This window comes from Mesoplodon densirostris, chromosome 10, assembly GCF_025265405.1.
Source record: "Mesoplodon densirostris isolate mMesDen1 chromosome 10, mMesDen1 primary haplotype, whole genome shotgun sequence".
NCBI lineage: Eukaryota > Metazoa > Chordata > Mammalia > Artiodactyla > Ziphiidae > Mesoplodon > Mesoplodon densirostris.
Window position 1 is genome coordinate 35,986,869 of NC_082670.1, and position 22,814 is coordinate 36,009,682.

The 22,814-nt window shown below is 37.0% G+C and overlaps 1 protein-coding gene across 1 annotated transcript in view; it reads right to left on the reverse strand.

The window, feature by feature from the left end:
* DNAH8 (dynein axonemal heavy chain 8) overlaps nt 1–22,814 on the reverse strand; it is a 337,542-nt gene that overhangs the window by 215,909 nt on the left and 98,819 nt on the right. Inside the window, exons 27-35 of the mRNA XM_060111640.1 lie at nt 21,138–21,334; nt 20,046–20,172; nt 18,976–19,211; nt 16,679–16,783; nt 12,074–12,187; nt 9,332–9,394; nt 5,800–5,900; nt 2,440–2,577; nt 2,035–2,275 (exon numbers count right to left, since the gene is read on the reverse strand). Coding sequence (XP_059967623.1) covers nt 2,035–2,275; nt 2,440–2,577; nt 5,800–5,900; nt 9,332–9,394; nt 12,074–12,187; nt 16,679–16,783; nt 18,976–19,211; nt 20,046–20,172; nt 21,138–21,334 — 1,322 coding nt within the window. The remainder of the gene's footprint in view (nt 1–2,034; nt 2,276–2,439; nt 2,578–5,799; nt 5,901–9,331; nt 9,395–12,073; nt 12,188–16,678; nt 16,784–18,975; nt 19,212–20,045; nt 20,173–21,137; nt 21,335–22,814) is intronic.

A 22,814-nucleotide genomic window follows, 5' to 3' on the forward strand; every position in this document is an offset into this window, starting at 1 on the left:
CACAAAAGATCCCATAGAGCCAAAGAAATCTTGACAAAAAGGAACAAAGCTGGAGGCATAATGCTTCCTGATTTCAAACTATATCAAAGTTATAGTAATCAAAAATGTATGATATTGGCATAAAACAGAGACAATGAAACAGAATAAACCCACATATGTATTTAATTAATTTATGAGAAAGGAGCTGGGAATATACAATGAGGGAAGGACAGTCTCTTCAACATATGATGCTGGGAAAACTGGATAACCACATGCAAAAGAATGAAACTGGACCACTATCTTATACCATACAAAAAATTAACTCAAAATGGACTAAAGACTTGAACATAAGACCTGAAACCATAAAACTCCTGTAAGACAACAGAGTTGGTAAGTTCCTTGAAATCAGTCTTTTTGGACTTGACACCAAAAGCCAAGGTCACAAAAGCAAAAATAAACAAGTGGGACAGCATCAAACTCAAACGCTTCTTACAGCAAAGGAAACCATATACAAAATGAAAAGGTAACCTACTAAACAGGAGGAAATATTTGCAAATCATAACTCTGATAAGGGGTTAATATCTAATATATATAAAGAACTCTTACAACTCAATAGCAAAAACAACCAATTTGATTTTAAAATGAGCAGAGGATCTGAATAGGCATTTTCCCAAAAAAAAGACATACAAATAGCCAACAGGTACATGAAAAGGTGCTCAACATCACTTATCACCAGGGAAATGCGAATCAAAACCACAATTAAATATCACCTCACATCTGTTGGAATACCTATCATCACAAAGACAAAACTTAGTGTTGGTGAGGATGTGGAGAAAAAGGAACCCTTGCATGGAAAAATAAATTGGTGCAGCCACTATGGAAGACAGTATGGAGGAGCCTCAAAAAATTAAAAATAAAACTATCATGTGATCTAGTAATTCCACTTCTGGATATTTATCTGAAGAAAACAAAAACACTAACTTGAAAAGACATACACATACCCATGTTCATTGTAGCATTATTTGGAAGAGCTAAGATGTGAAAACAACCTAAGTATCCATCAATGGGTGAATGGATAAAGAAAATGTGATATATTTATATAAAATGGAATATTATTTAGATGGAAAAAGAAGGAAATCCTGCCATTTGTGACAACATGGATGAATGGACTTTGAGGGCATTATGCTAAGTGAAATGAGTCAGACAGAAAAAGACAAATACCATATGATCTCATTTATATGCAGAATCTAAACAAAAACAAAACACCAGAAACATAGATATATAGAACAGATTGGTCATTGCCAAACAGAGTGGGTAAAATGGGTGAAGGTGATTAAGGAGTACAAACATGCAGTTATAAAATGAATAAGTTCTTGGGATGTAATGTATAGCATAGTGACTACAGTTAATAATACTATATTGTATTTAAAAGCTGCTAAGAAAGTAGATCCTAAAATTTCTCTTCATAGGAAAAAAATTGTAACTATATGTGGTAATGGATGTTAACTAGACATATTTTAGTGATCATTTCACAATATATACATATATTGAGTCATTATGTTGTACACCTGAAACTAATATGGTATAGATTTTACCTCATTAAAAAAAAAGGATTTGATGCAAACACTAAGCATAGAAAAAGGAAAAGAACCAATTAAAAATCTTGAAAAGGAAAAATATAATAATATAAAATATTTAATAGATTAATAGTAAAAAAGCATAGAATTAGAAGTTTGAAAAATGTTCTGAGGAATTCACCAAGAACACAATACAGAAATAAACAGAATTTTTTAAATGGCAGTTTAGCTAAGGGACAAGGAGGATAGACTGAGGATCTCCAAAACTAAAATATTTCAAATAACCATATTATCTCCTTGAGTTACAGCATTATTTTGCAAAATCAAGGAATGTTTAGGATCATTTCAAATTTTGAGAGCGCATTATATAGGGCAATCAATACACCCTCGAATAATATGTTTATTTGTACAGTTTTCAGAAAAGAAAAAGGAAAGATTCTTTAATAGATCATTTGTAAGACCTTATAATCTTATGTACCTCAATGTCATCCTTATTTTTAAGGAGTGGTGCTTCCATAATATTTCTAAGACAAAAAGAATCCAATTCCACATCAAATGGGGTTCCAGTTAACTCAGAGATTCGATCCCAGTGTCTCTGTTTCATTGCCTTATTGGTCATCATTTCTAGTAGAGGACATGACTCACTGAAATCATCAATTCTTTTTTTCAGATCCAAAAAAGCTTGCCAATCTTTAAGTCCTTTTGGCAGTTTACGACATCTTTCAGAAAAAAAAAAGAAAAAATTAGTTCATCTACACATTTCTTTGAAGAAGGTGTTATGAATATACAGCAATATATCAGAGGATAAATTCATTTGTGAAATACCTATGGGATCCTAAGATAGGCACTATAAACAGTTAAGTTTAATTCAATTGAAACTCACCTGTTTTGAAATTCCTGCAGTTCTGCATTAATTTTTTCAATGTCTACATGTCCCCAAAGTATTTCATAATAACCACTAATATTGCTCATTACAGTATCGTATAGTCCATACAGCTTCTGCAACAAGTTGAGTTCCTTTCTGGAAACCAAATAATTAAGTCATTACATAACATATATTTAAAAAATAAATTCCATTACTGGATAGGAAGAATTCATCTAATCAAATTATTTCACATATTATGTGTATCATATCTTATATACACCAAAACGCATACACTCCTGTCAGTTTCCAAACAAAGACTTTATTAAAAGCTCCATCAATTAAAGTTTATAGCTTTCAAATATTCCAAATTATACTATGACATGACATTAACAAATGGTTTGATTATTACAACCATACCAATCATTGCAAATAATCTGACCAAACTTTGTTAACGTGATCAAAGCTAAGGCTAAGGTTTTATTTGACTTTTTCTTTCAAATGCAAGCTAGATTTTTATGATTATGTCTGCCTTTTAAGTCTGACCTTAAACATCACTTTCGTATCAAAAGCTTTCCCTCATGTGCCCAGATGGAGTTATATCCAAAACAAGAATAAAAGGAGGGATTCTGGGTCCAAGTAAAGGAAAATTTCTTCAGTGTGTAAAACACCAAAAATTGACCACTCAACATAGTTTGTGGATTCTCCCAGGAATTCCTCAACCCTTAGCATACCATGAGGGTCCACTGAATCCAATTTTAGTTTTTTTTATTTTATTTCTTGAGTAGTTCTAATTTTTTGTAAGGATTGAGAGTTACATTTATTATTTATTATAGATAATCAGCAACCAAAGATAAATTTGCTTATGTTTTTGACGGAGTAAAACTCATTCTATCTTGTGTTGACCTAAAACAAATAGACTGCCAGTTATTTCTCCAGAAAAATGTGTTTACTCAGGATCAGTAGAAAATTGCAATTCTGGGTCTGCAACCATGGTGAGCCATGTGCAAGTCCCCAAATGGCAAGGGAAGGAGAATTCTTTTATAGAGGGGAATAGGAAGTTGGAGGGCTAGAGTAAACAGAGTCCATGGGTTTTCATTGGCTGAGTTGTTGCCAGGAGAGAAGAGGAGTCTTTCCTCTTGTTGGGCTCTGCTAATGTTGCAGAGCATGAAAGCTACCCCTTCTTGTCTCCTGACTCTATTTAATTGAGGTTTCTGTCTATTAATTTTTTACTTTTGCAATTACCAAGGTGCACAAGACCTTTTTATAAATCTAAGATACATTCTGGAATCTTAGATACTTTTTTTTCAGTTCTTGTTTCATTTTTCTAATTCATCATCCTAGAAATTATTTCATTATTAATCACAGATTATTCCCAATTAAACTAAAAATGACTAAAATAATAAGAAAAATAAATGATGAAATCTCTTATAAAGAGATGATGCAACAGTGAAAAAATAATCACTACTGCATCGTCCTTCAAATTTCTTATTGTGTTGCTAAAATGTTGCATCATCCTTCAAGAAAGTATAAAAAAGAACTCTGGAGACACCATTTTTGTAGTCTTTTGATTTTTGTTTATTTAGCTTTCACTTAATACAGTTAAGAATTCAGTACTTTTCATTTTCAACCTAAAACAGCAAAAGAATAAAATTGGCAAAGGAAGGTGCTTCCCAAGTATTAAACAGAAGAGAGACAGAAAGCAATGCTCTAGACTCTGATTTTGATAGTGAAACTGATTGTGTAAGTGAAATCTCAGACTTTTGTGTCTTTAGATGATAACCTAGATGGATTTTTTTAAATTCAATAATGTATGAGTGAAAGATATATTTCAATAGGGGCAAGGGCTGTATCACGCAGTATTTTGCAATAAGAACCTAGAGCATCCCATTTTGTGAAAAAGATAAGTGACAGTGTTCTTTCATTATTTATATGTTTACGTAAATTTTATTTGATATATTCCACAAGAAGAAAAATGTTGAAAGGAGATATGTATTCAAAGGAAATAGATGATGCAGAAATGAAAAAGTTAATTGATCATTCAAATTTAAAAATAAAGATTTTTGTATTTATAGTGCAAAAAAGATGGTGAACAAAATTATGACTGTATGAGTTTTCAACAGTTTTGAGTTTTAACAATGCAAGTGCAAGAAAAAACATAAGTAATGAGAAGCTAGAAGTTATTGAAGATGGGTTTGAAACCTGGAATCACTATTTACAGGATGGATATGCTCCAGGTTCATGCATGACAGCTAATGAGCTGCATTCAAAAGTTGGTCTCCATTTCACGTACATACATCTTTAAACCAGGACATTATGGAGTAAAAGTTTGGCTTTTCTCTGCTTAAATTCTTATTAAGTTTTCTAATAAAACTGCTTTTCACCATTCCTTTATTCTTACTTCTGAAAAGTATTCATAATTACTTAAAAACATAAAAAATTAAAAGGGTCCATTGGTCCAGAAGGTAAATGAGAATGATTAGTTTTCCTAGAATACTGCAGGTCAAAATAAAACACTGATTCTCAGACTGAGTGTGCAAAAGAATTAACTAGAGAGTTTATAAAAATGCAGAATTTCTAGGACCCCATCCCAGAGATTCTGATTTAATGTCAGGGGAAAGGACCAGACATCGGCAATTCTAACACAATTAGTAATTGAGTTAAGCTTAGCAAATGCCTATTTTTAGAAAAAAAAAATACAAACCATCTTCCCTAAATGGCTGAGGAATTCATTTATCTTCAGACAATTTTAGGTACTTTGTGTCATGACATTTTCACGCTGGGACTTTGAAACAAGTCAACATAAAGTTCTAAAGCCAAGATCCTAATAAGCTAATACCACTGTTTTTATTTTGCCTTTGAAGAAAGTTATATTTAACATTCTACCAAAATATACTTGGTTAAATCCTGGATCCACTGTTTAAAAGCAACTGTTACTCTTTCAAATCAATTAAGTTCCCTGGCCTTCAATCTCAATGCCTACCCAATGGGGAAAAGCACTTAGCATAAATGCAGTAAGAAGGAAGCAAGAGCCGAGGACGGCTATTCCTCTAAGTAAACAAAAGTTATCTGAAGTTGCAGTGCTTCTGTACAATTATTGACACTATTCAAAATCACGAAAAGAAAAAAAATAAAGCACAGGCTAAATATAGGCTATTAACACCCAGAATTTTTGCAATGTATTCTCTACTCCCCTAGAACATTTATTTTGTATATGGAGACTGTGCATCCAATGGGTCAGGAATAGCCAGGAATGAGGGGACTATTAAGGAGTTTTCCAAGCCAGACTCTTCTCTGCATGATGAAGGATTTAATGATGACATGATTCTTCTAATGGACAGTTAATTATTTATAATAAACTTGTCCAATTTCTAAACTTACCTAATTTTGTGTAAAACCTCATAGTCAGTCACAGGCAACCCGAAAAGTTGTTCACCAGATGAATATGTAATGAATTTCCTCCACAGATCATCAAAATTGGCCTATAAAAGGTTTTTAAATTATAGTAAGTTGTAATAAATTCAGAGCCCATTAAAGTAGAATTCATTATAATCAGAATAAAAGCTACATTGAAGTTTATTGAATATTATCTATGAAACAAGGATTTGTGAAGCAAATTTATGCTGATACAAAGCTATCAGAGGAAAAGTTAAGCATTTAGGAAAATTAACTTTCAAGCATTCTGAAAGTAATCATTTTATGTAAAATTATTTCCTTAATAAATTAAGTGGTCCCCAGACTTACATTTCAAGTTCCCATAAATACATCTGAAAGTAATGAAACTGCATTTTTAAAATTCTATAATTCAGACTTTTCTATTATTTTAGCCTGGTCATCTCTCCTACACGGTTCAAATGAGTGAAGCATTGGTATAATCCATTCAACCTTGCTTTCTCTACAAGCAAGTCTATAAAATAAAGGATTCCATTTTAATGCCATTTGAAATTACTCTAAATTTAAATCAGCAAAGTTAATGTTCAGGTCTTTTGAACTGGAATTTGAATCTCCTATACTTAGAATGCTAAGTATTAACAGTGTTAAAAGCACAAAAGCAAACAGAAATTATTCACTTGTGACAAGGTATGTGTGCTCTACATAAATGGTATAACATATCAATAAGGATCCTAAATTCCCAGTCCTGGAAACTATCTGTCATCAGACCTCACAGTGCTCAGATAATGATACAGATCTGACAGATACATTAGCACATCTTACAGGAGCCAAATCAGGAAGGTGTGAAGATGCAGGAGGAGCTCCAACGAATTCTTTGTTCCTAGAGAGGAAGAGCCATTTTGCACTTTTTATGTTCCTTGGTGGCTAGTATGGTGGTTACTCAATAAATGTACTGAACGAAAAGTCCACGGGACTATGTGGACATTAGGAAAGGAGAAACGAAAACTTCAAAGTTAGCATACACTTCAAGGACGCCATTTAAAATCTGGGGTTTTCTTTGTGTTTTTTATTTATTTATTTATTTATTTTTGGCTGCATTGGGTCTTCGTTGCTGCATGTGGGCTTTCTCTAGTTGCAGTGAGCAGGGGTTACTCTTCGTTGCGGTGTGCAGGCTTCTCATTGCGGTGGTTTCTCTTGTTGCAGAGCATAGGTTCTAGTCGCACGGACTTCAGTAGTTGTGGCACGTGGGCTCAGTAGTCATGGCGCACGGGCTTAGTTGCTCCGCGGCATGTGGGATCTTCCCGGACCAGGACTTGAACCCATGTCCCCCACACTGGCAGGCAGATTCCTAACCACTGTGCTACCAGGGAAGTCCCTAAAATCTTGTTAATGTGATGAAGACTCCTGATGAATGCCAATCCCTCACCCCTTTTTCCACTCAGGTCCGAAATAATATTAAAAGCACCAGCCAAACAGGAAACAAAATGTCAACTTTGTCAGCAGCCAAGTACCCAGTAACTCCCCAAATCAGAGTAAAGTTGCATCAGAAAACACCACTGGGACCTGAGATGAGGCTCCTGCTTCTTCCCCAGATTTAGATCTTGGGTACCTGCTTTGGAGGGGGGAGGGAGAACACCTGTTTTTGAGAAGCGTTAGGTCTGCAAATCTGACCCTCAGCCATATATCCAGCCAGATGCTCAGCAAACAGGCTGCTCAGCTTACAAGCCCAGGCACTGGCAGAAAGAAGGTACAAGGAGGCAAAAGATGGGCCCTACATTGCCTTTTCAATGAAGTGAACTCACCCCTAGTAAAAGGGTGGCTCATTAAAGTCCCAGTTGTTGACTGACACACTGATAACTCCCAAGGGAAAGACAAGGAAGGGGGCTGGCTATCTTCATAATATACCCAGGCTCCAACCACTTTTCATCAACTCCAACGTCACCACTCTGGTCCAAGTTACTATCACCCCTCCCCTGGAATATTGCAATAGCCTTCTAATTAGTCTCCCTGCTTTTAGCCTTGACTTCCAATAATCTATTCTCAACGCAGTAGACAGGCTGGCCCATGAAAACATAAGATCATGTCACTCATCTCACTCAGAGTCAAAGCCAGTGCCCCTCAGGGGCTGGCAAGGCTTCTAACAGTCTGTCCTCTCCTTAGCTCTCTGGACTTATTGCTACAACTATCTCCTTGCTCATTCTGTTCCAGCCGTACTAATCTCCTGTTGCTTCTCTTACATGCTCTTACTCAAGGCTTTTGTACTGTTCTTCTCCTGCCTGGAAAGCTGCTCCTCCAGATAATCTGCCTGGCTCATTCTCTCACTTCCCCAGGTCTCTACTCAAATGTCACCTCTCAAGGAGGCCTTCCCTGGAGACCCTATTTTAAATTTCACCTCCACTTTACATACACACAGCCCAGCACTTCATGCCCCTTCCCTGCCTTTTTCTTTGCTTGGCACTTATCACCATCCAACATTACTACCTATTGCTTTTATTGCTGAGAGGTTCCTCTTGGCTTAGCAGGCAGCCACCACATCAGCCTTAGTCCTGGCTCCTCCAGAGAGGAAGGCCTCTCCCTGGGACCCTGGCTCCAAATCTGAGGACTTAAGGTAGTAAAGGATCAGAGTTTCCTCTGGGGTCCAGCATAAAGAGCTGGCAAGGGTGATGGGAGGAGCTGGTTTTAGTCCAAGAGTGACAGCCATAGTTCTGGAGAACCCCAATAATAACATGGGACTAGCCTTTTTATCTGAGGAGAACATATTTAGGTGAAAGGCTTATGCCTGCTGCATCCCACAAAAAGCCTTGCCGGCACAAGGGTTATCTTACAGAAATCTACTGGGCCAGACCTACCCTCCTGCAATCAGGCAGCAGAGACATTGGGCTCAGGACAGATGATCCTGTCTACTTTGCATAAGTTTATTCCACTAGGGACCAGATGCAATTCCTGCTTGCTCCAATGATCCTGAAGAAACACTTTTCTTATCAGGGTATGGCTTTTCTATTTTAAAACACTCAAATCAAGGGAAATACTTGAAAATTAGATGTCATATGAAAAATTCCAGTTGGTTATGATGGAAAAAGCCTGAACTACCCCTACCTATCTCAGGAGAACCTGCAATTTAAGAGGTTCCATCCAAACTGATTGAACCTTTCTGGCAAAAGCGTGCATGGAACCAACCTGAACCATCCATGGAACCTACATATAAAGCAACAAAAACAAGATTACTGACTACTCCATTTATTTGGTTTGGGGTGAAAAACCCAATCATCAAGTGATATGAAGTAACCTCCAACATAGATAAAGGAATATTTAGAAATACCTACCCAGTATGTGGCAAAACTAAAGCATAAATTACAGAAAGCCTTTATATGGCTAGATTTGCTGCAAAACTTGGGTATTCCTAGTAAAGAAAACACTGGTTTTTGGACAACAGCTCTATATTTCCTGGTGGGATGACCATGGAAGCCACCTAAGTATAAATGTAGGGAATGTAAATGTAACCAAAAAAATGTAGTTTTACCTGAAATATCTGTAACCTGTTGCTAGCTTCTTGGGGTGGTATATTTGGAACCATGGGTCCTTCCTGTAATGAATAATATAATCTGCATTTTAATTCCTAATCACATGTATTTATCTATTTATTAGGTTTATCTATTATTTCCTTTTAAACAAATAAACATGATTTTTAATTTATATGATCTAATTTTGTCCTGTACATGAAGTTTTCATTTATTTTTTGCAACAGTTTTATTGAGATATAATTCACATATTATACAATCAACTCATTTAAAATGTACAATTCAACGGTTTTTATTATATTCACAGACTATGATAACACTCAATTTTAGTATATTTGCATCACTGTAACTTCCATTCATTTTTTAAAGGACCTTGACACAGCTAATAAAAAATGTGATTAAATTACATCCTATATGAAGTTCGTAACACAAAAGCTCTGTTTCATTTCACTTATGATTATAAATGATGATGCTGTGGTTGTGCATTAGAATAACTGAGATAAGGCTCTGAGAACAATCTTCTTTCACGAATAGTCCAGCCCAATATGGAAACAGAGACACACATAAGGTTGAATACTTGGAAGAAGCAGAAGGCGGTCTCTGGTGGCCATGAGCCAAAAATCAGTTACAAAAAAGATCCCAAATGGTCTGTACAATCATGAATATTATGGATATGCTAAATAATATGCAAGACTGCCAGTGTAATAGAATAATAGAGCAATAAAATGTTGACTAATCAAACCTAAAAGAGATGTTTAGTACACGTTAAAAAAAGTGTTATATAAAAGTATGAAATTAGAACACTCCCTAACACCATACACAAAAATAAACTCAAAATGAATTAAAGACTTAATGTAAGGCAAGACACTATCAAACTCTTAGAGGAAAACATAGGCAGAACACTCTATGACATAAATCAGAGCAAGATCCTTTTTGACCCACCTCCTAGAGAAATGGAAATAAAGACAAAAATAAACACATGGGACCTAATGAAACTTAAAAGCTTTTGCACAGCGAAGGAAACCATAAACAAGACCAAAAGACAACCCTCAGAATGGGAGAAAATATTTGCAAATGAAGCAACTGACAAAGGATTAATCTCCAAAATTTACAAGCAGCTCATGCAGCTCAATAACAAAAAAACAAACAACCCAATCCAAAAATGGGCAGAAGACATAAATAGACATTTCTCCAAAGGAGATATACAGATTGCCAACAAACACATGAAAGGATGCTCAACATCATTAATCATTAGAGAAATGCAAATCAAAAGTACAATGAGATATCATCTCACACCAGTCAGAATGGCCATCATCAAAAAATCTACAAACAATAAATGCTGGAGAGGGTGTGGAGAAAAGGGAACACTCTTGCACTGTTGGTGGGAATGTAAATTGATACAGCCACTATGGAGAGCAGTATGGAGGTTCCTTACAAAACTAAAAATAGAATTACCATATGACCCAGCAATCCCACTACTGGGCATATACCCTGAGAAAAACATAATTCAAAAAGAGTCATGTACCAAAATGTTAATTGCAGCTCTATTTACAATAGCCAGGACATGGAAACAACCTAAGTGTCCACCATCGGATGAATGGATAAAGAAGATGTGGCACATATATACAATGGAATATTACCCAGCCATAAAAAGAAACGAAATTAAGTTATTTGTAGTGAGGTGGATGGAACTAGAGTCTGTCATACAGAGTGAAGTAAGTCAGAAAGAGAAAAACAAATACTGTATGCTAACACATATATATGGAATCTAAGAAAAAAAAAGAAAAAGGTCATGAGGAACCTACGGGTAAGGTGGGAATAACGACACAGACCTACTAGAGAATGGACTTGAGGATATGGGGAGGGGGAAGGGTAAGCTGTGACAAAGTGAGAGAGTGGCATGGACATATATACACTACCAAATGTAAAATAGATAGCTAGTGGGAAGCAGCCCCATAGCACAGGGAGATCAGCTCGGTGGTTTGTGACCACCTAGAGGGGTGGGATAGGAAGGGTGGGAGGGAGGGAGATGCAAGAGGGAAGAGATGTGGGAACATATGTACACATATAACAGATTCACTTTGTTATAAAGCAGAAAATAACACACCACTGTAAAGCAATTACACTCCAATAAAGATGTTTAAAAAAAAGAATGTTATAAATGTAGCGCGAGGGGCTTAAATTATCTTATGATTTCAGATCTATTGTGACCACGAAAACAAAGTAGAATATTTTAGGGGACTACATCCAACTTCTGAGTTTAACTTCAAAGAGGCCGACCATTAATCAGTCATTATACCAGGTTGAACAGTCTGTGGGACTGACCAAGGATGACATTTATTATTTATGTTCAGGAACCCTTTTGGTTCTCTAAGAGTTAGTGGGGAAAAAATCAGTTGCATAACCCTGGCATTAGGGCATTTATAGTTTCTTACAGCCTTCCAACAACTGTATTACATTTTTAATTATGAGTATTCTGGTCTTGAGAAAGGACAAAAGCAGACTTTGTTCCTTCCACAATTTCCAAAGTTGTTACTCCTTTTAGCAGTTAAATCTTCTCTCTTTCTACATGAAACATGCTTAAAGGACGAGCTATCCCCCCTTTTTAATAGCTGCAAATATGCAAAGATAGCCTCTTACATACAATGTACAAATCACAGTGTATTTCTCAGGGTTCATTACTTTCATCTCATATAAACATACCACCAAACATCTTAACACACAGCATGCAACACTTAAATTACCGTCTCATATGCTTCTGCAAAATTCATTACATCCTCACGAAAAACTTCCACGGATTCAAGTAGACTACTTTTAAACTTTGGCTGCATTTGAACTAGTTCATCTTGTACAGCAACCTGGAATAAAAAAGAATATTCAATGTGAGTGCAAGTAATGTATTTAAATGAAAACTACAATTTTACTCCAGCAAGTTTGTTATCTCACAGATGTACTGTATGAACAAGGATGTCTCTGCAACGTTATTTGTTTAAAAAAAAAAGAAAAACACAGAAAGAAACAATCCAAATGCACCATCAAGAGACTCAGATCATTCTAGTTCATGACCCAAGAGGCAAAGCTATCTAACTGCAGTTAGGAAAACACTTTCTGGCTGACCCAGTTCAGGCCAAGGAAACAGTTACTACTGTGGGCCCAGTCTGAGTCACATGCTGTCTCTGAGACCAGGCCACAGTCTGGGATTAACAATTTCTAGTAGGTTCACATAGTTCCAGTAATTGGAGCAGTTCCCTCTAAGAAAATGATATTACTCTAGCATATGTCTTCCACAATGGTCTTCAAAGCTTCTGCTTAATCCTGCAATCGTAATAGTTAGCACTTAATTCATGTTTTCTCTCTGCCAGGCTCTTTACATATGTTAACTCATTTAATGCTCACAACCATCCTGCATGGTAAATACTAATATTATACCCATTTTACAAGTGAGAAAACCAAGGCCCACAGAGACTAACTTCCTCAACGTCCTAGCACCAGTATGAGATAAGGTCAAGATTCAGAACCTGGCAGTGTGGTTCCAGGGCTCTTGCTCTTAACTGCTCTCAACAATAGCATTTTTCTGGGTTGGAACGTATACTGCTTTAAGCTTAATGGTGACTGTAGTAAAGACTGGGTCAGTAGGTTTAACACTAACAGAGAGATGGCAGAAAAACCCAAGTGAATCTGTTAAATTGAACAATAATAGAAAACTGGGCTTCACTAAATCTCAGCAGAGGGCTCCCCATTTCCTTCCTAAGACTCACTGTGTAGACTAACCAGCAAGCGCTTTTCAAAATAAGTGATTAGTCAATATTGAACTTAAATAGAAATAAGTATTGAAAAAGTATTTTATGTACATCATCTCAAGCCTCATAACTGCATTTTTAAAAGCTTCTAAAATATTCCTGAAGGACCACATGAAGAAACTGAGAAACAAAGGTTATTAACTTGAATAAGATCACCCAACTGGCTGGTGGCAGAGCCAGAATCACAAGTCATGACCCCAGATTCAGCTCTGTGTCCTTGCTACTGTGCCTTGCTTCAATCTCAGTGACAAATCTTTCCATAAACAGGAAATTTTAAGCCAACATTAATTAATTAATATTCAATAAAATTTTTTAGTATAATTAAAGAATCTGGACCCTCCCTTGGGGTTCACTTTTAATGGCTAAATATTTACCAACTTCAAAAATGCTTAGAGAGAGATTTATAGCTATAAACGCCAACATTAAAAGAAAAAAGACCTCAAATCAGTAACCTAACCATCCACCTTAACAAACCAGACAAAGAAGAACAAACTAAATCCAAAGCAAGCAAAAGGAAGAAAATAATTTAAAAAGAGCACAAATAAATGATATAGAGAATAAGAAAACAATAGAGAAAATCAACAAACTAAAAGTTTCTTCCTTGAAAAGAGCAACAGAAGTGACAAAACTTTACCTAGTCTAACCTAGAATAAAGGAGAAAGGACTCAAATTACTAAAATTAGGAAAGAAAGAAGGGACATTACTACTTACTTTACAGAAATAAAAAGGATTATAAAGACACAATCAACAGAGTAAACAGGCACCCTATAGAATGGGAGAAAATATTTGCTAATCATATGTCTGATAAGAAGTTAATGTCCAGAATATATAAAGAACTTCCACCACCCAACAACAACAAAAAACAAACAACCCAACTTAAAACTAGGCAAGAGGGCTTCCCTGGTGGCACAGTGGTTGGGAGTCTGCCTGCCGATGCGGGGGACACAGGTTTGTGCCCTGGTCTGGGGGGATCCCACGTGCCGTGGAGCAGCTGGGCCTGTGAGCCATGGCCACTGGGCCTGCGTGTCCAGAGCCTGTGCTCCACAGCAGGAGAGGCCACAGCAGTGAGAGGTCCGCGTACCACAAAAAAAAAAAAAAAAAAACAGGCAAGATATACAAATGGCCAAAACAAGCATATGAAAAGATGCTCAACATCACTTTTCATTAGGGAAATGCAAATCAAAATCACGATGAGATACCACCTCACCCATTAGGATGTGTACTATCAAGGACACAGAAAATAACAAGTGTTGGTGAGCATGTGGAGAAATTGGAACCCTTGTGCACTGTTGCTGGGAATGTAAAATGGTGCAGCTGCTATGGAACACAGTACGGCAGTTCTAAAAAATTGAAAATAGAATTACTATATGATCCATCAATTCTATTCAAAAGAACTGTAAGCAGGTATCAAAGAGATATCTGTACACCCATGTCCATAGTAGCATTATTCACAACAGCCAAAAGGTGGGAGAAACACAAGTGCCCATTGATGGATGAATGAATAAACAAAATGTGGTATATGCTGCATATGAGGGAATATTATTCAGCATTGTAAAGGAAGGAAATTCTGACATATGCTACAACATGGATGAATCTTGAGGACATTATGCTAACTGAAATAAGTCAGTTACATAAAGAAAAATATTGTATGATTTCACTATATGAGGAAACTGAAGTAGTCAAATTTATAAAGACAAAGTAGAATGGTAGTTTCCAGGAACTGAGGAAAGGGTGAAATGGGGAATTGTTGTTTAATGGGTAGTTTCAGTTTTGCAATATGAAAAAGTTCTGGAGATTGGATGCACAACAATGTGAACACACTTAACACTACTGAACTCCACACTTAAAAATGATTAAGATGGTAAATTTTAGGTTATGTGTATTTTACCACAATTTTTTTAACCTTAGTACAAAGCTACTATAATCAAGACTGGCATAGGGGTAGACATATGGATCAACAGAATAGAATTGAGAGTCCAGAAATAAACCCTTACATTTATGGTTAATTGATTTTCTCCAGGGTGCCAAGACAATTCAATGGCGAAAGGATAGTCTTTACAACAAACGGCACTGAGACAAGAGGATATCCACATGCTTTTACATGACGTTGGACCCCTAACTCACACCATATACAAAAATTAACTCAAAATGTATCAAAGACCTAAATGTAAGGGTAAAATTGTAAAACTCTCATAAGAAAACACAGTAGTGACTCTTCATGACCCTGGATTAGGCAATGGTTTCCTACATACAATACCAAAACACAAGCAATGAAAGAAAAAATAGACAAATTGGACTTTATCAAAATTTAAAATTTTTGTACTTCAAAGGACACCATCAAGAAAGTGAAAAAACCCAACAAATGAGAGAAAATGTTTGCAAATCCTTTGATTAAGGGACTTACATCCAGAATATATAAAGAACTCTTACAACTTAAAGAGACAACCCAACTTAAAAAACAAGGAAAGGATTTAACTTCACCTTTCTTCAAAGAAGATATACAAATGGCCGGTAAGTACATGTAAAGGTGCTAAGAATTATTAGACATTAGGAAAATGAAGTACTGGTACATGAGACAATATGGATAAACCTTGACAACATTACTGTAAGTGAAAGAAGCTAGTCACAAAAGACTACATACTATATGATTCTATCTATATTAAGTTTCCAGAAAAGGCAAATCCATAGAGACAAAAAAGTAGTGGTTGCCAGGGGCTGGGGTAAGGAGGAAAATGAGGAGTGATTACTAATGGGTATGGGGTTGCTTTTGGGGTGAAGAAAATATTCTAAAATTAGATAATGATGGTTGTCATGCAACTCTGTGCATATATTAACAATCACAGAATTGTATACTTTGAAATGGTAAATGCTATAGTACGTGGATTATATCTCAGTAAAGCTTTTAAGATAATATATATTGAGCTTTTTAAAGGTTTGAAATGTATTTTTTTTCTGGAGATAGTGACTTAATAAAAAAGCAAGGGGCTTCCCTGGTGGCACAGTGGTTGAAAGTCCGCCTGCCTATGCAGGGGATGTGGGTTCGTGCCTCAGTCCGGGAGGATCCCACATGCCGCAGAGCGGCTGGGCCCATGAGCTATGGCCGCTGAGCCTGTGTGTCCGGTGCCTGTGCTCCGCAAGGGGAGAGGCCACAACAGTGAGGGGCCCGCGTACCGCAAAAAAAAAAAAAAAAAAAAAAGAAAAAGTAAGAATTGGGACTTCCCTGGTGGTCCAGTGGTAAAGAACTGCCTTCCAATGCAGGGGACACGGGTTCGATCCCTGGTTAGGGAACTAAGATCCCACATGCTGCGGGGCAACCAAGCCCACGCACCACAACTACTCAGCTCGCCCGCCTCAGCGAGAGAGCCTGCATGCCGCAAACTACAGAGCTCACGTGCTCTGGAGCCCACACACCACAACTAGAGAAGAGAAAACCCGCACGTACGCCACAACTAGAGAGAAGCCCATGTGCCACAGTAAAGAGCCAGTGTACCGTAACTAAGACCCAACACAGCAATAAAAAAAAAAAGTAAGAATTAAATTTGTACTTACAGCTTTACTCTGCAATTTGTTGAAAGAATATCTCAAGGTATCAACTGCTTCTGATTCTTCTTTGGTTATTTCAACTTCAAATCTGTTTAAAATAGCATAGGCTTCCTGTGGGGTGGGGGTAGAGTTCAGAAACATCACAAGGAATATAATTGCCAAATGACTTAGATGCCTTCTAAAGACATATTCCTATGTCTTCAAAGACTAGAAGAATGGGTCCCAAAATTAAATGTGTATAAAAAGGTCCTTTAGATTATCACTTACATCAGATATTGACTCTAGATCCCAGGCCCTGAAATCTGAACTTAATAAGAACCAAGGTGATTCTGGTGGAGAGTAGGCAAATCGCTGAGATACTATCCTAGGAAAAACTCCCTGGAATAATTTTCTGCCTCTCTCCTCCTTGATCTTGTGACAACACTGTGCAAAATGTTTTCTCATACTCTATTAAAATATGGGTTGGCTATATAAGGAATGGAATGAAATGACAATGTGGGAGATATTCTGAAGAACAGAAACTAATGAACAAAGAAAACAAAACAAAAACAAATTCATAGATACAGAGAACAGATTGGTGGGTAACTAGAGAGGAAGGAGATTGGAGGACGGTGAAATGGGTGAAGGGGATCAACTGTATGGTGATAGATGGTGACAAGACTTACAGTGGTGATCACTTTACAGTGCATACAAATATTGAATTATAATGTTGTACACCTGAAATCTGTTTAATGTTATATACCAATTTTGCCTAAATTTTTTAAAGTGATGAGTTGGCAATTGGCTTTACCAAAAGAATTTATGCTGAAAAACTGAGCTTCAGCAGTCAGGAAAAAATGATATGATAATTTGTTAAATCTTGAGAAGCGAGTGGTCAGCATTCAAAATACCCAAATACTAAGATTTAAAGAAGTAGTAAAGGTATGAATTTCATTAGCTCCCAAAGTGTATAAACTCTAAACGGGTTCAAGAAAGCAATGCTCAGTCATGAACACTGGATACCAAAAGGAGGCAGGAGGAGTGCCAATTCCCCAGGTTTGCAGGCAATAAGGGAGAGCATTGTCCACAGAGAATTTAAAAAACAGTAATAAGGGCTTCCCTGGTGGCGCAGTGGTTGAGAGTCTGCCTGTCGATGCCAGGGACACGGGTTTGTGCCCCGGTCCGGGAAGATCCCACATGCCGCGGAGTGGCTGGGCCCATGAGCCATGGCCGCTGAGCCTGCGCGTCCGGAGCCTGTGCTCCGCAACGGGAGAGATCACAACAGTGAGAGGCCCGCGTACCGCAAAAGAAAAATAAATAAAAATTAAAAAACAGTAATAAAATGAACTGAGTCTGATTTTTATTATCACCATGAGCCAGAAATTCTAAATATTAGTCAAAAGTACTTGTGAGAGACAGAATAACAGCCTCCCAATGTTATCCACACCCTCATCTCGAGAATCTGTGAATATGTCACCTTATGTGGCAAAAGGGACTTTGCAGATGTGATTAGTAAAAGAATTTGAGATGGGGAGATTATCCTGTATTAGCCATGTGCGCCCAATGTAATCACAGAGGTCCATTTAAGGGAAAGAGGGAGGCAGGAGATTCAGAGTTAAGTGATGTGATGACAGAAGCAGGGGTAGGAGTGATGGCACTGCTGGAAGGGAGCCAGGAGCCAAGGAATGCAGCAGCCTCTAGAAGCTGGACAAAGTAAGGAAAGGATTCTTCCCTAGAGCCCCTGCTGACATGTTGAGTTTAGCCCCGTAAGACCCATTTTCATACTTCTGACCTCTACAACTGTAAAACAATTTATTTTAAGCCATTAAGTTTACGGTAATTTGTTATAGGAGCAATAGGAACTAAAACAGTACTCTTCCCTAAAAACATCTCTTGTTGATATAAATTCCAACAATTTACTATTGAGCCTAAGTGGACCACTCCCACCATCTGCCCATGGTATGCCGCTGGTCATAAGTGAGACACATAACTGGTTTCTAAGGAAAGCCAAAGATATTTGGGGAACTTGCCTAACATGTCAGGACTGAAGTGAGAGAATACAACCATTCTTTTCTGTAAAATGTAAGTGCCAGCATAACAAAATGAACACTGTCTCGACCAGTACAGCATAATGAATATATTAATATTCCTTCATATATTGTTCACTGTTGACAATTGTCAAAATCCCTCCAAGGACATCAACATCAGAGAGGAAAAATAGGCAGACTGTGCCATAAAATAAATGAAGAAATCAACTTTTTAGTGTTTCTCTATTTTTAAAAAAAAATACCATTTCAAGAAAGAAAAATGCAATCATTTCTTACTTCAATTGGTCCCAAAGTCATGTCCATTTGAATTTCATTATCACGGATACAAGACAAGGCTTCCATTGCAAACCTGACATCATCTAAATCACGAATAGGTCTAGATAAATTTTTCAAATATTCACTGATAAATGCTATCATGTCTGACATTTTCTTTTTGTATTCTTCATTCAAATATCGACAGAGTAGCAACTTCCATGCCTTAGCCTCAATTGATAAGGCCAATTTCATTGGCTCTGGTGAAGACAAGAAAAGGTCAAAATAAAATACAACTGACATTCTGAAACAATTCACTTTATGTATAATCTGAGGATCTATAACTGCACTGTCCATTTGGTGGCCACTAGCCACACTGAGCACTTAAAATGTAGTTAGTCTGTAGTTTGTCTGAATTAAATGTTCTGTAAGGATTTTGAAGACTTAATTCCTATCCTGGTGGAGTATATTAAGCCATTCATGAGAAAGACACTGAAGTCTACGGAGAAGAATTTTGGAAATTAGTTCTAGCACTATCCAATGTGAACCTTGCTCTGTTTCTGGCCATTCCATTAGAAGCCTTCACTCATTTCCCCAATTTCCTCTAGGTAACCCCTATATGAGACCAGCAGCCTACACTGTTGAGAACACTGTGCTTGTCTAATACAGCTCTCCCCCACTACAGTTAGCAGTAGAGTCAGCTTGGGCTTTTGATTTCAGACATTAAGTGGTTGTCTCATAATCCTCTGATACTCTAATCCCAACTGGACTAACTTCTCAGGAGACCTGAAACTGTTTTGACTCTTATCCCAGGTACACAATCCCCTCCTCACAGTAACCTGTAGTTCCCCCTGCAGTTTTAGTTGTTTGAGTGCCAATTTAGTATCAAGTACATTAAGTCACTTTGGTATAATGTTATATATACATAATATATGATAATATATAATATATATAGCATATATATGAACAATATTGGTGGTCCAGAAATACTTAATATTTATAATATTGTACCAAGGTAGCTTCATAACTGCTTTCTAAATGAAGTAACATTTCATGTGAAAATACAGACACTTTACATAATATTTATAAAATACCTGTATGCAATTCAAGTGCTCCTACAACTATAATAGGCTTCAACTCATTAATCTCCTGCTCAAAAGTAGCGTAGTGTAGAATTTCAGATCTGATTTCAGTCAGAGAGGGGTTGTTAGCCAAAAACTCCTGTAGCAAGGAAAGAATCAACATTTTCTTCAGCTTTCTGACAATGTAAATCTTACGCCTCTAATAGTTGAATTAGAAAACTGCATCTGCTTATACATTTTTCCTCTTGTATGTGCTATCAGGCCAGTGGCTCGGTAGAGAAAGGGATGAACAGTTAGCACTGAAAGAGGAAGCTATGTGAGGGAATTTCACATTTCTGAATGGTTATTCAGAGTTCTAAAGGTTCCTTGAGTCTCCAACCAAATATACAGCTGAGCCTATGTAAGTTGGACACACCCTTGAACACCCGGCCTCTGGGCATGTCTGGAACATAATTAGTACTCAACTGTTTAACCAAATTAAACAAAATCCGCCAGAACCTCATTATTATCAACTGCCCCAGTGTCAATGTGAGAATTATGCAAGACATGATGTGTTAGGTGTGTGGCATTTACAGGTTCTCGGCCTCTGTTCTTGAGTTCTCATCATTATCACTGATGTTTTCTTGGTCCTCCCACAGGAGTTAGAGATAAACAATACAGAGTGAAGTAAGTCAGAAAGAGAAAAACAAATATCGTATGCTAACAGATATATATGGAATGTGAAAAAAAAATGGTTCTGAAGAACCTAGGGGCAGGACAGGAATAAAGACTCAGACATAGAGAACAGACTTGAGGACACGGGGAGGGGGAAGGGTAAGCTGGGACGAAGTGAGAGAGTGGCATGAACATATATACACTACCAAATGTAAAATAGGTAGCTAGTGGGAAGCAGCTGCATAGCACAGGGAGATCAGCTCGGTGCTTTGTGACCACCTAGAGGGGTGGGAGGGAGACGCAAGAGGGAGGGGATATGGGGATATATGTACACATATAGCTGATTCACTTTGTTATACAGCAGAAACTAACACAACATTGTAGTGCAATCATACTCCAATAAAGGTGTTAAAAAAAAACCAAACTGCAACACAAGTAGCGGAAACATACCTTCACTTTCACATCTCGGTCCTCTGTCCAGAGCGTCTTGTACTTTTGAAAGTCCTGCAGGGCCTCATGAGCCACCTTTCTGAGAGAATTCACAGAAGAAGAAAGGAGGAGGACCAGCTTGGAAATATCGTTGTGCTCTGCCACACCTGGATAAAAATTCTTCAGCTTCCATGTGGGGTTCATTTCTTCAAAAGATTCTGAAAACAGACATTTTTATCCTATAGATAACTCTTATATTCAACTTTAAATACTATCAACTGTAATATTTATAGACTTTTTAAACTTTATTTTCTTAAAGACCCCCCCATCCCGTTCCAGGTAATTAAGAGCTATTCTCTCGCTAGCTTCACTTATTCTTATTAAACTACTGTGTCAGATTTTGAGGTCTAGGTTTCTTTAAAGTGGGGAATCTGTTATTCAGAGGAGAGAACTGAAAGACACTGATTAACCACTCCCCCCAAAACAAAACGTCCTCCAAGGAAAGATCAGAAGAGTTGAAATTGCTACCCTACAGAACAGGCTCATGGTTAAAGGAGAGCCACTACGTTTACTACCCAAACGACCTTAAGCCAATTATTTAATCTTCATGGAAATACTTGTGAGGATTAAATGAGACACGTATGCTTGTCTTCAGCTCAGCATCTGGTACATAAAGATCACACAACCACCGTTAACCACCACGATAAACATCTCTGGCTGAAACCTAGTCATGTCACAGCCTTGACTGAAACTCCCAAGTATTCTCCATCAAGCAAGACCATACGGATACTTTTGTTTGGCCCAAACAGTTCCTTACTTTTTAAAAGCAGTTGTTAACAATTAAAAAATCATGAGATTTCATGAAAAATTCCAGATTGCCATCTTCTCTTTTAAAATGGTTTAACCTGGTATTCCTGCATGGCAACAGTTAGCTGAAGTATCTATAAAGGATACTTACTTGGGGTGGGGTGGAAGAAGAGCGGAGATGTTGATCAAAGGGTACAAACTTTCACTAATATGATGACTAAATTCTGGAAACATAATGTGTAGTATGGTGACTATAGTTAATAATAATGTATACTTGAAATTTGCTAAGAGAGTAGATCTCAAGTGTTCTCACCACACACAAAAAAAATGGTTAACTATGGGAGGTGATGAATATGTTATTTACTTTGATTGTGGTAACCACTTCACAAAGGTATACATATATCAGAACATCACGCTGTACACCTCAAATATGTATAACTTTTGTCAAAAATAAATAAATAAAAATGTTAATGTGGCAGAACAGCAAAAAAGAATTTGGCTTTCTATACAAGAAAGTATCCAAAAATGTCTATGGAATTTTGGGTCAGTGTCATATCACACTAATAATTATTTAAGGGAATAGCTTATATATATTTCATGTACAAAGAACACATGACCCAGATTTTCTAAGCACCATGCTCTAGCAAACTAAGTTTATCAGATCAAATACAATGCTGAAAATAGTTCAGTTCTAACTGAATCTAACTAATTCTAACTGAATTAGTTCTAAGGTTTATTTTCATTTTTAACTTTGAATCTGAGACTATGGTAGTAGAACAGTGATAAATATCCTTGTTCACCCATGATCAAAATCTGAAATGTCTGCATGCTAGGTTTAAGATGGAAGATGGAGAACACTAGTTTTTTTAATGTAAAATTTAACCAATACAC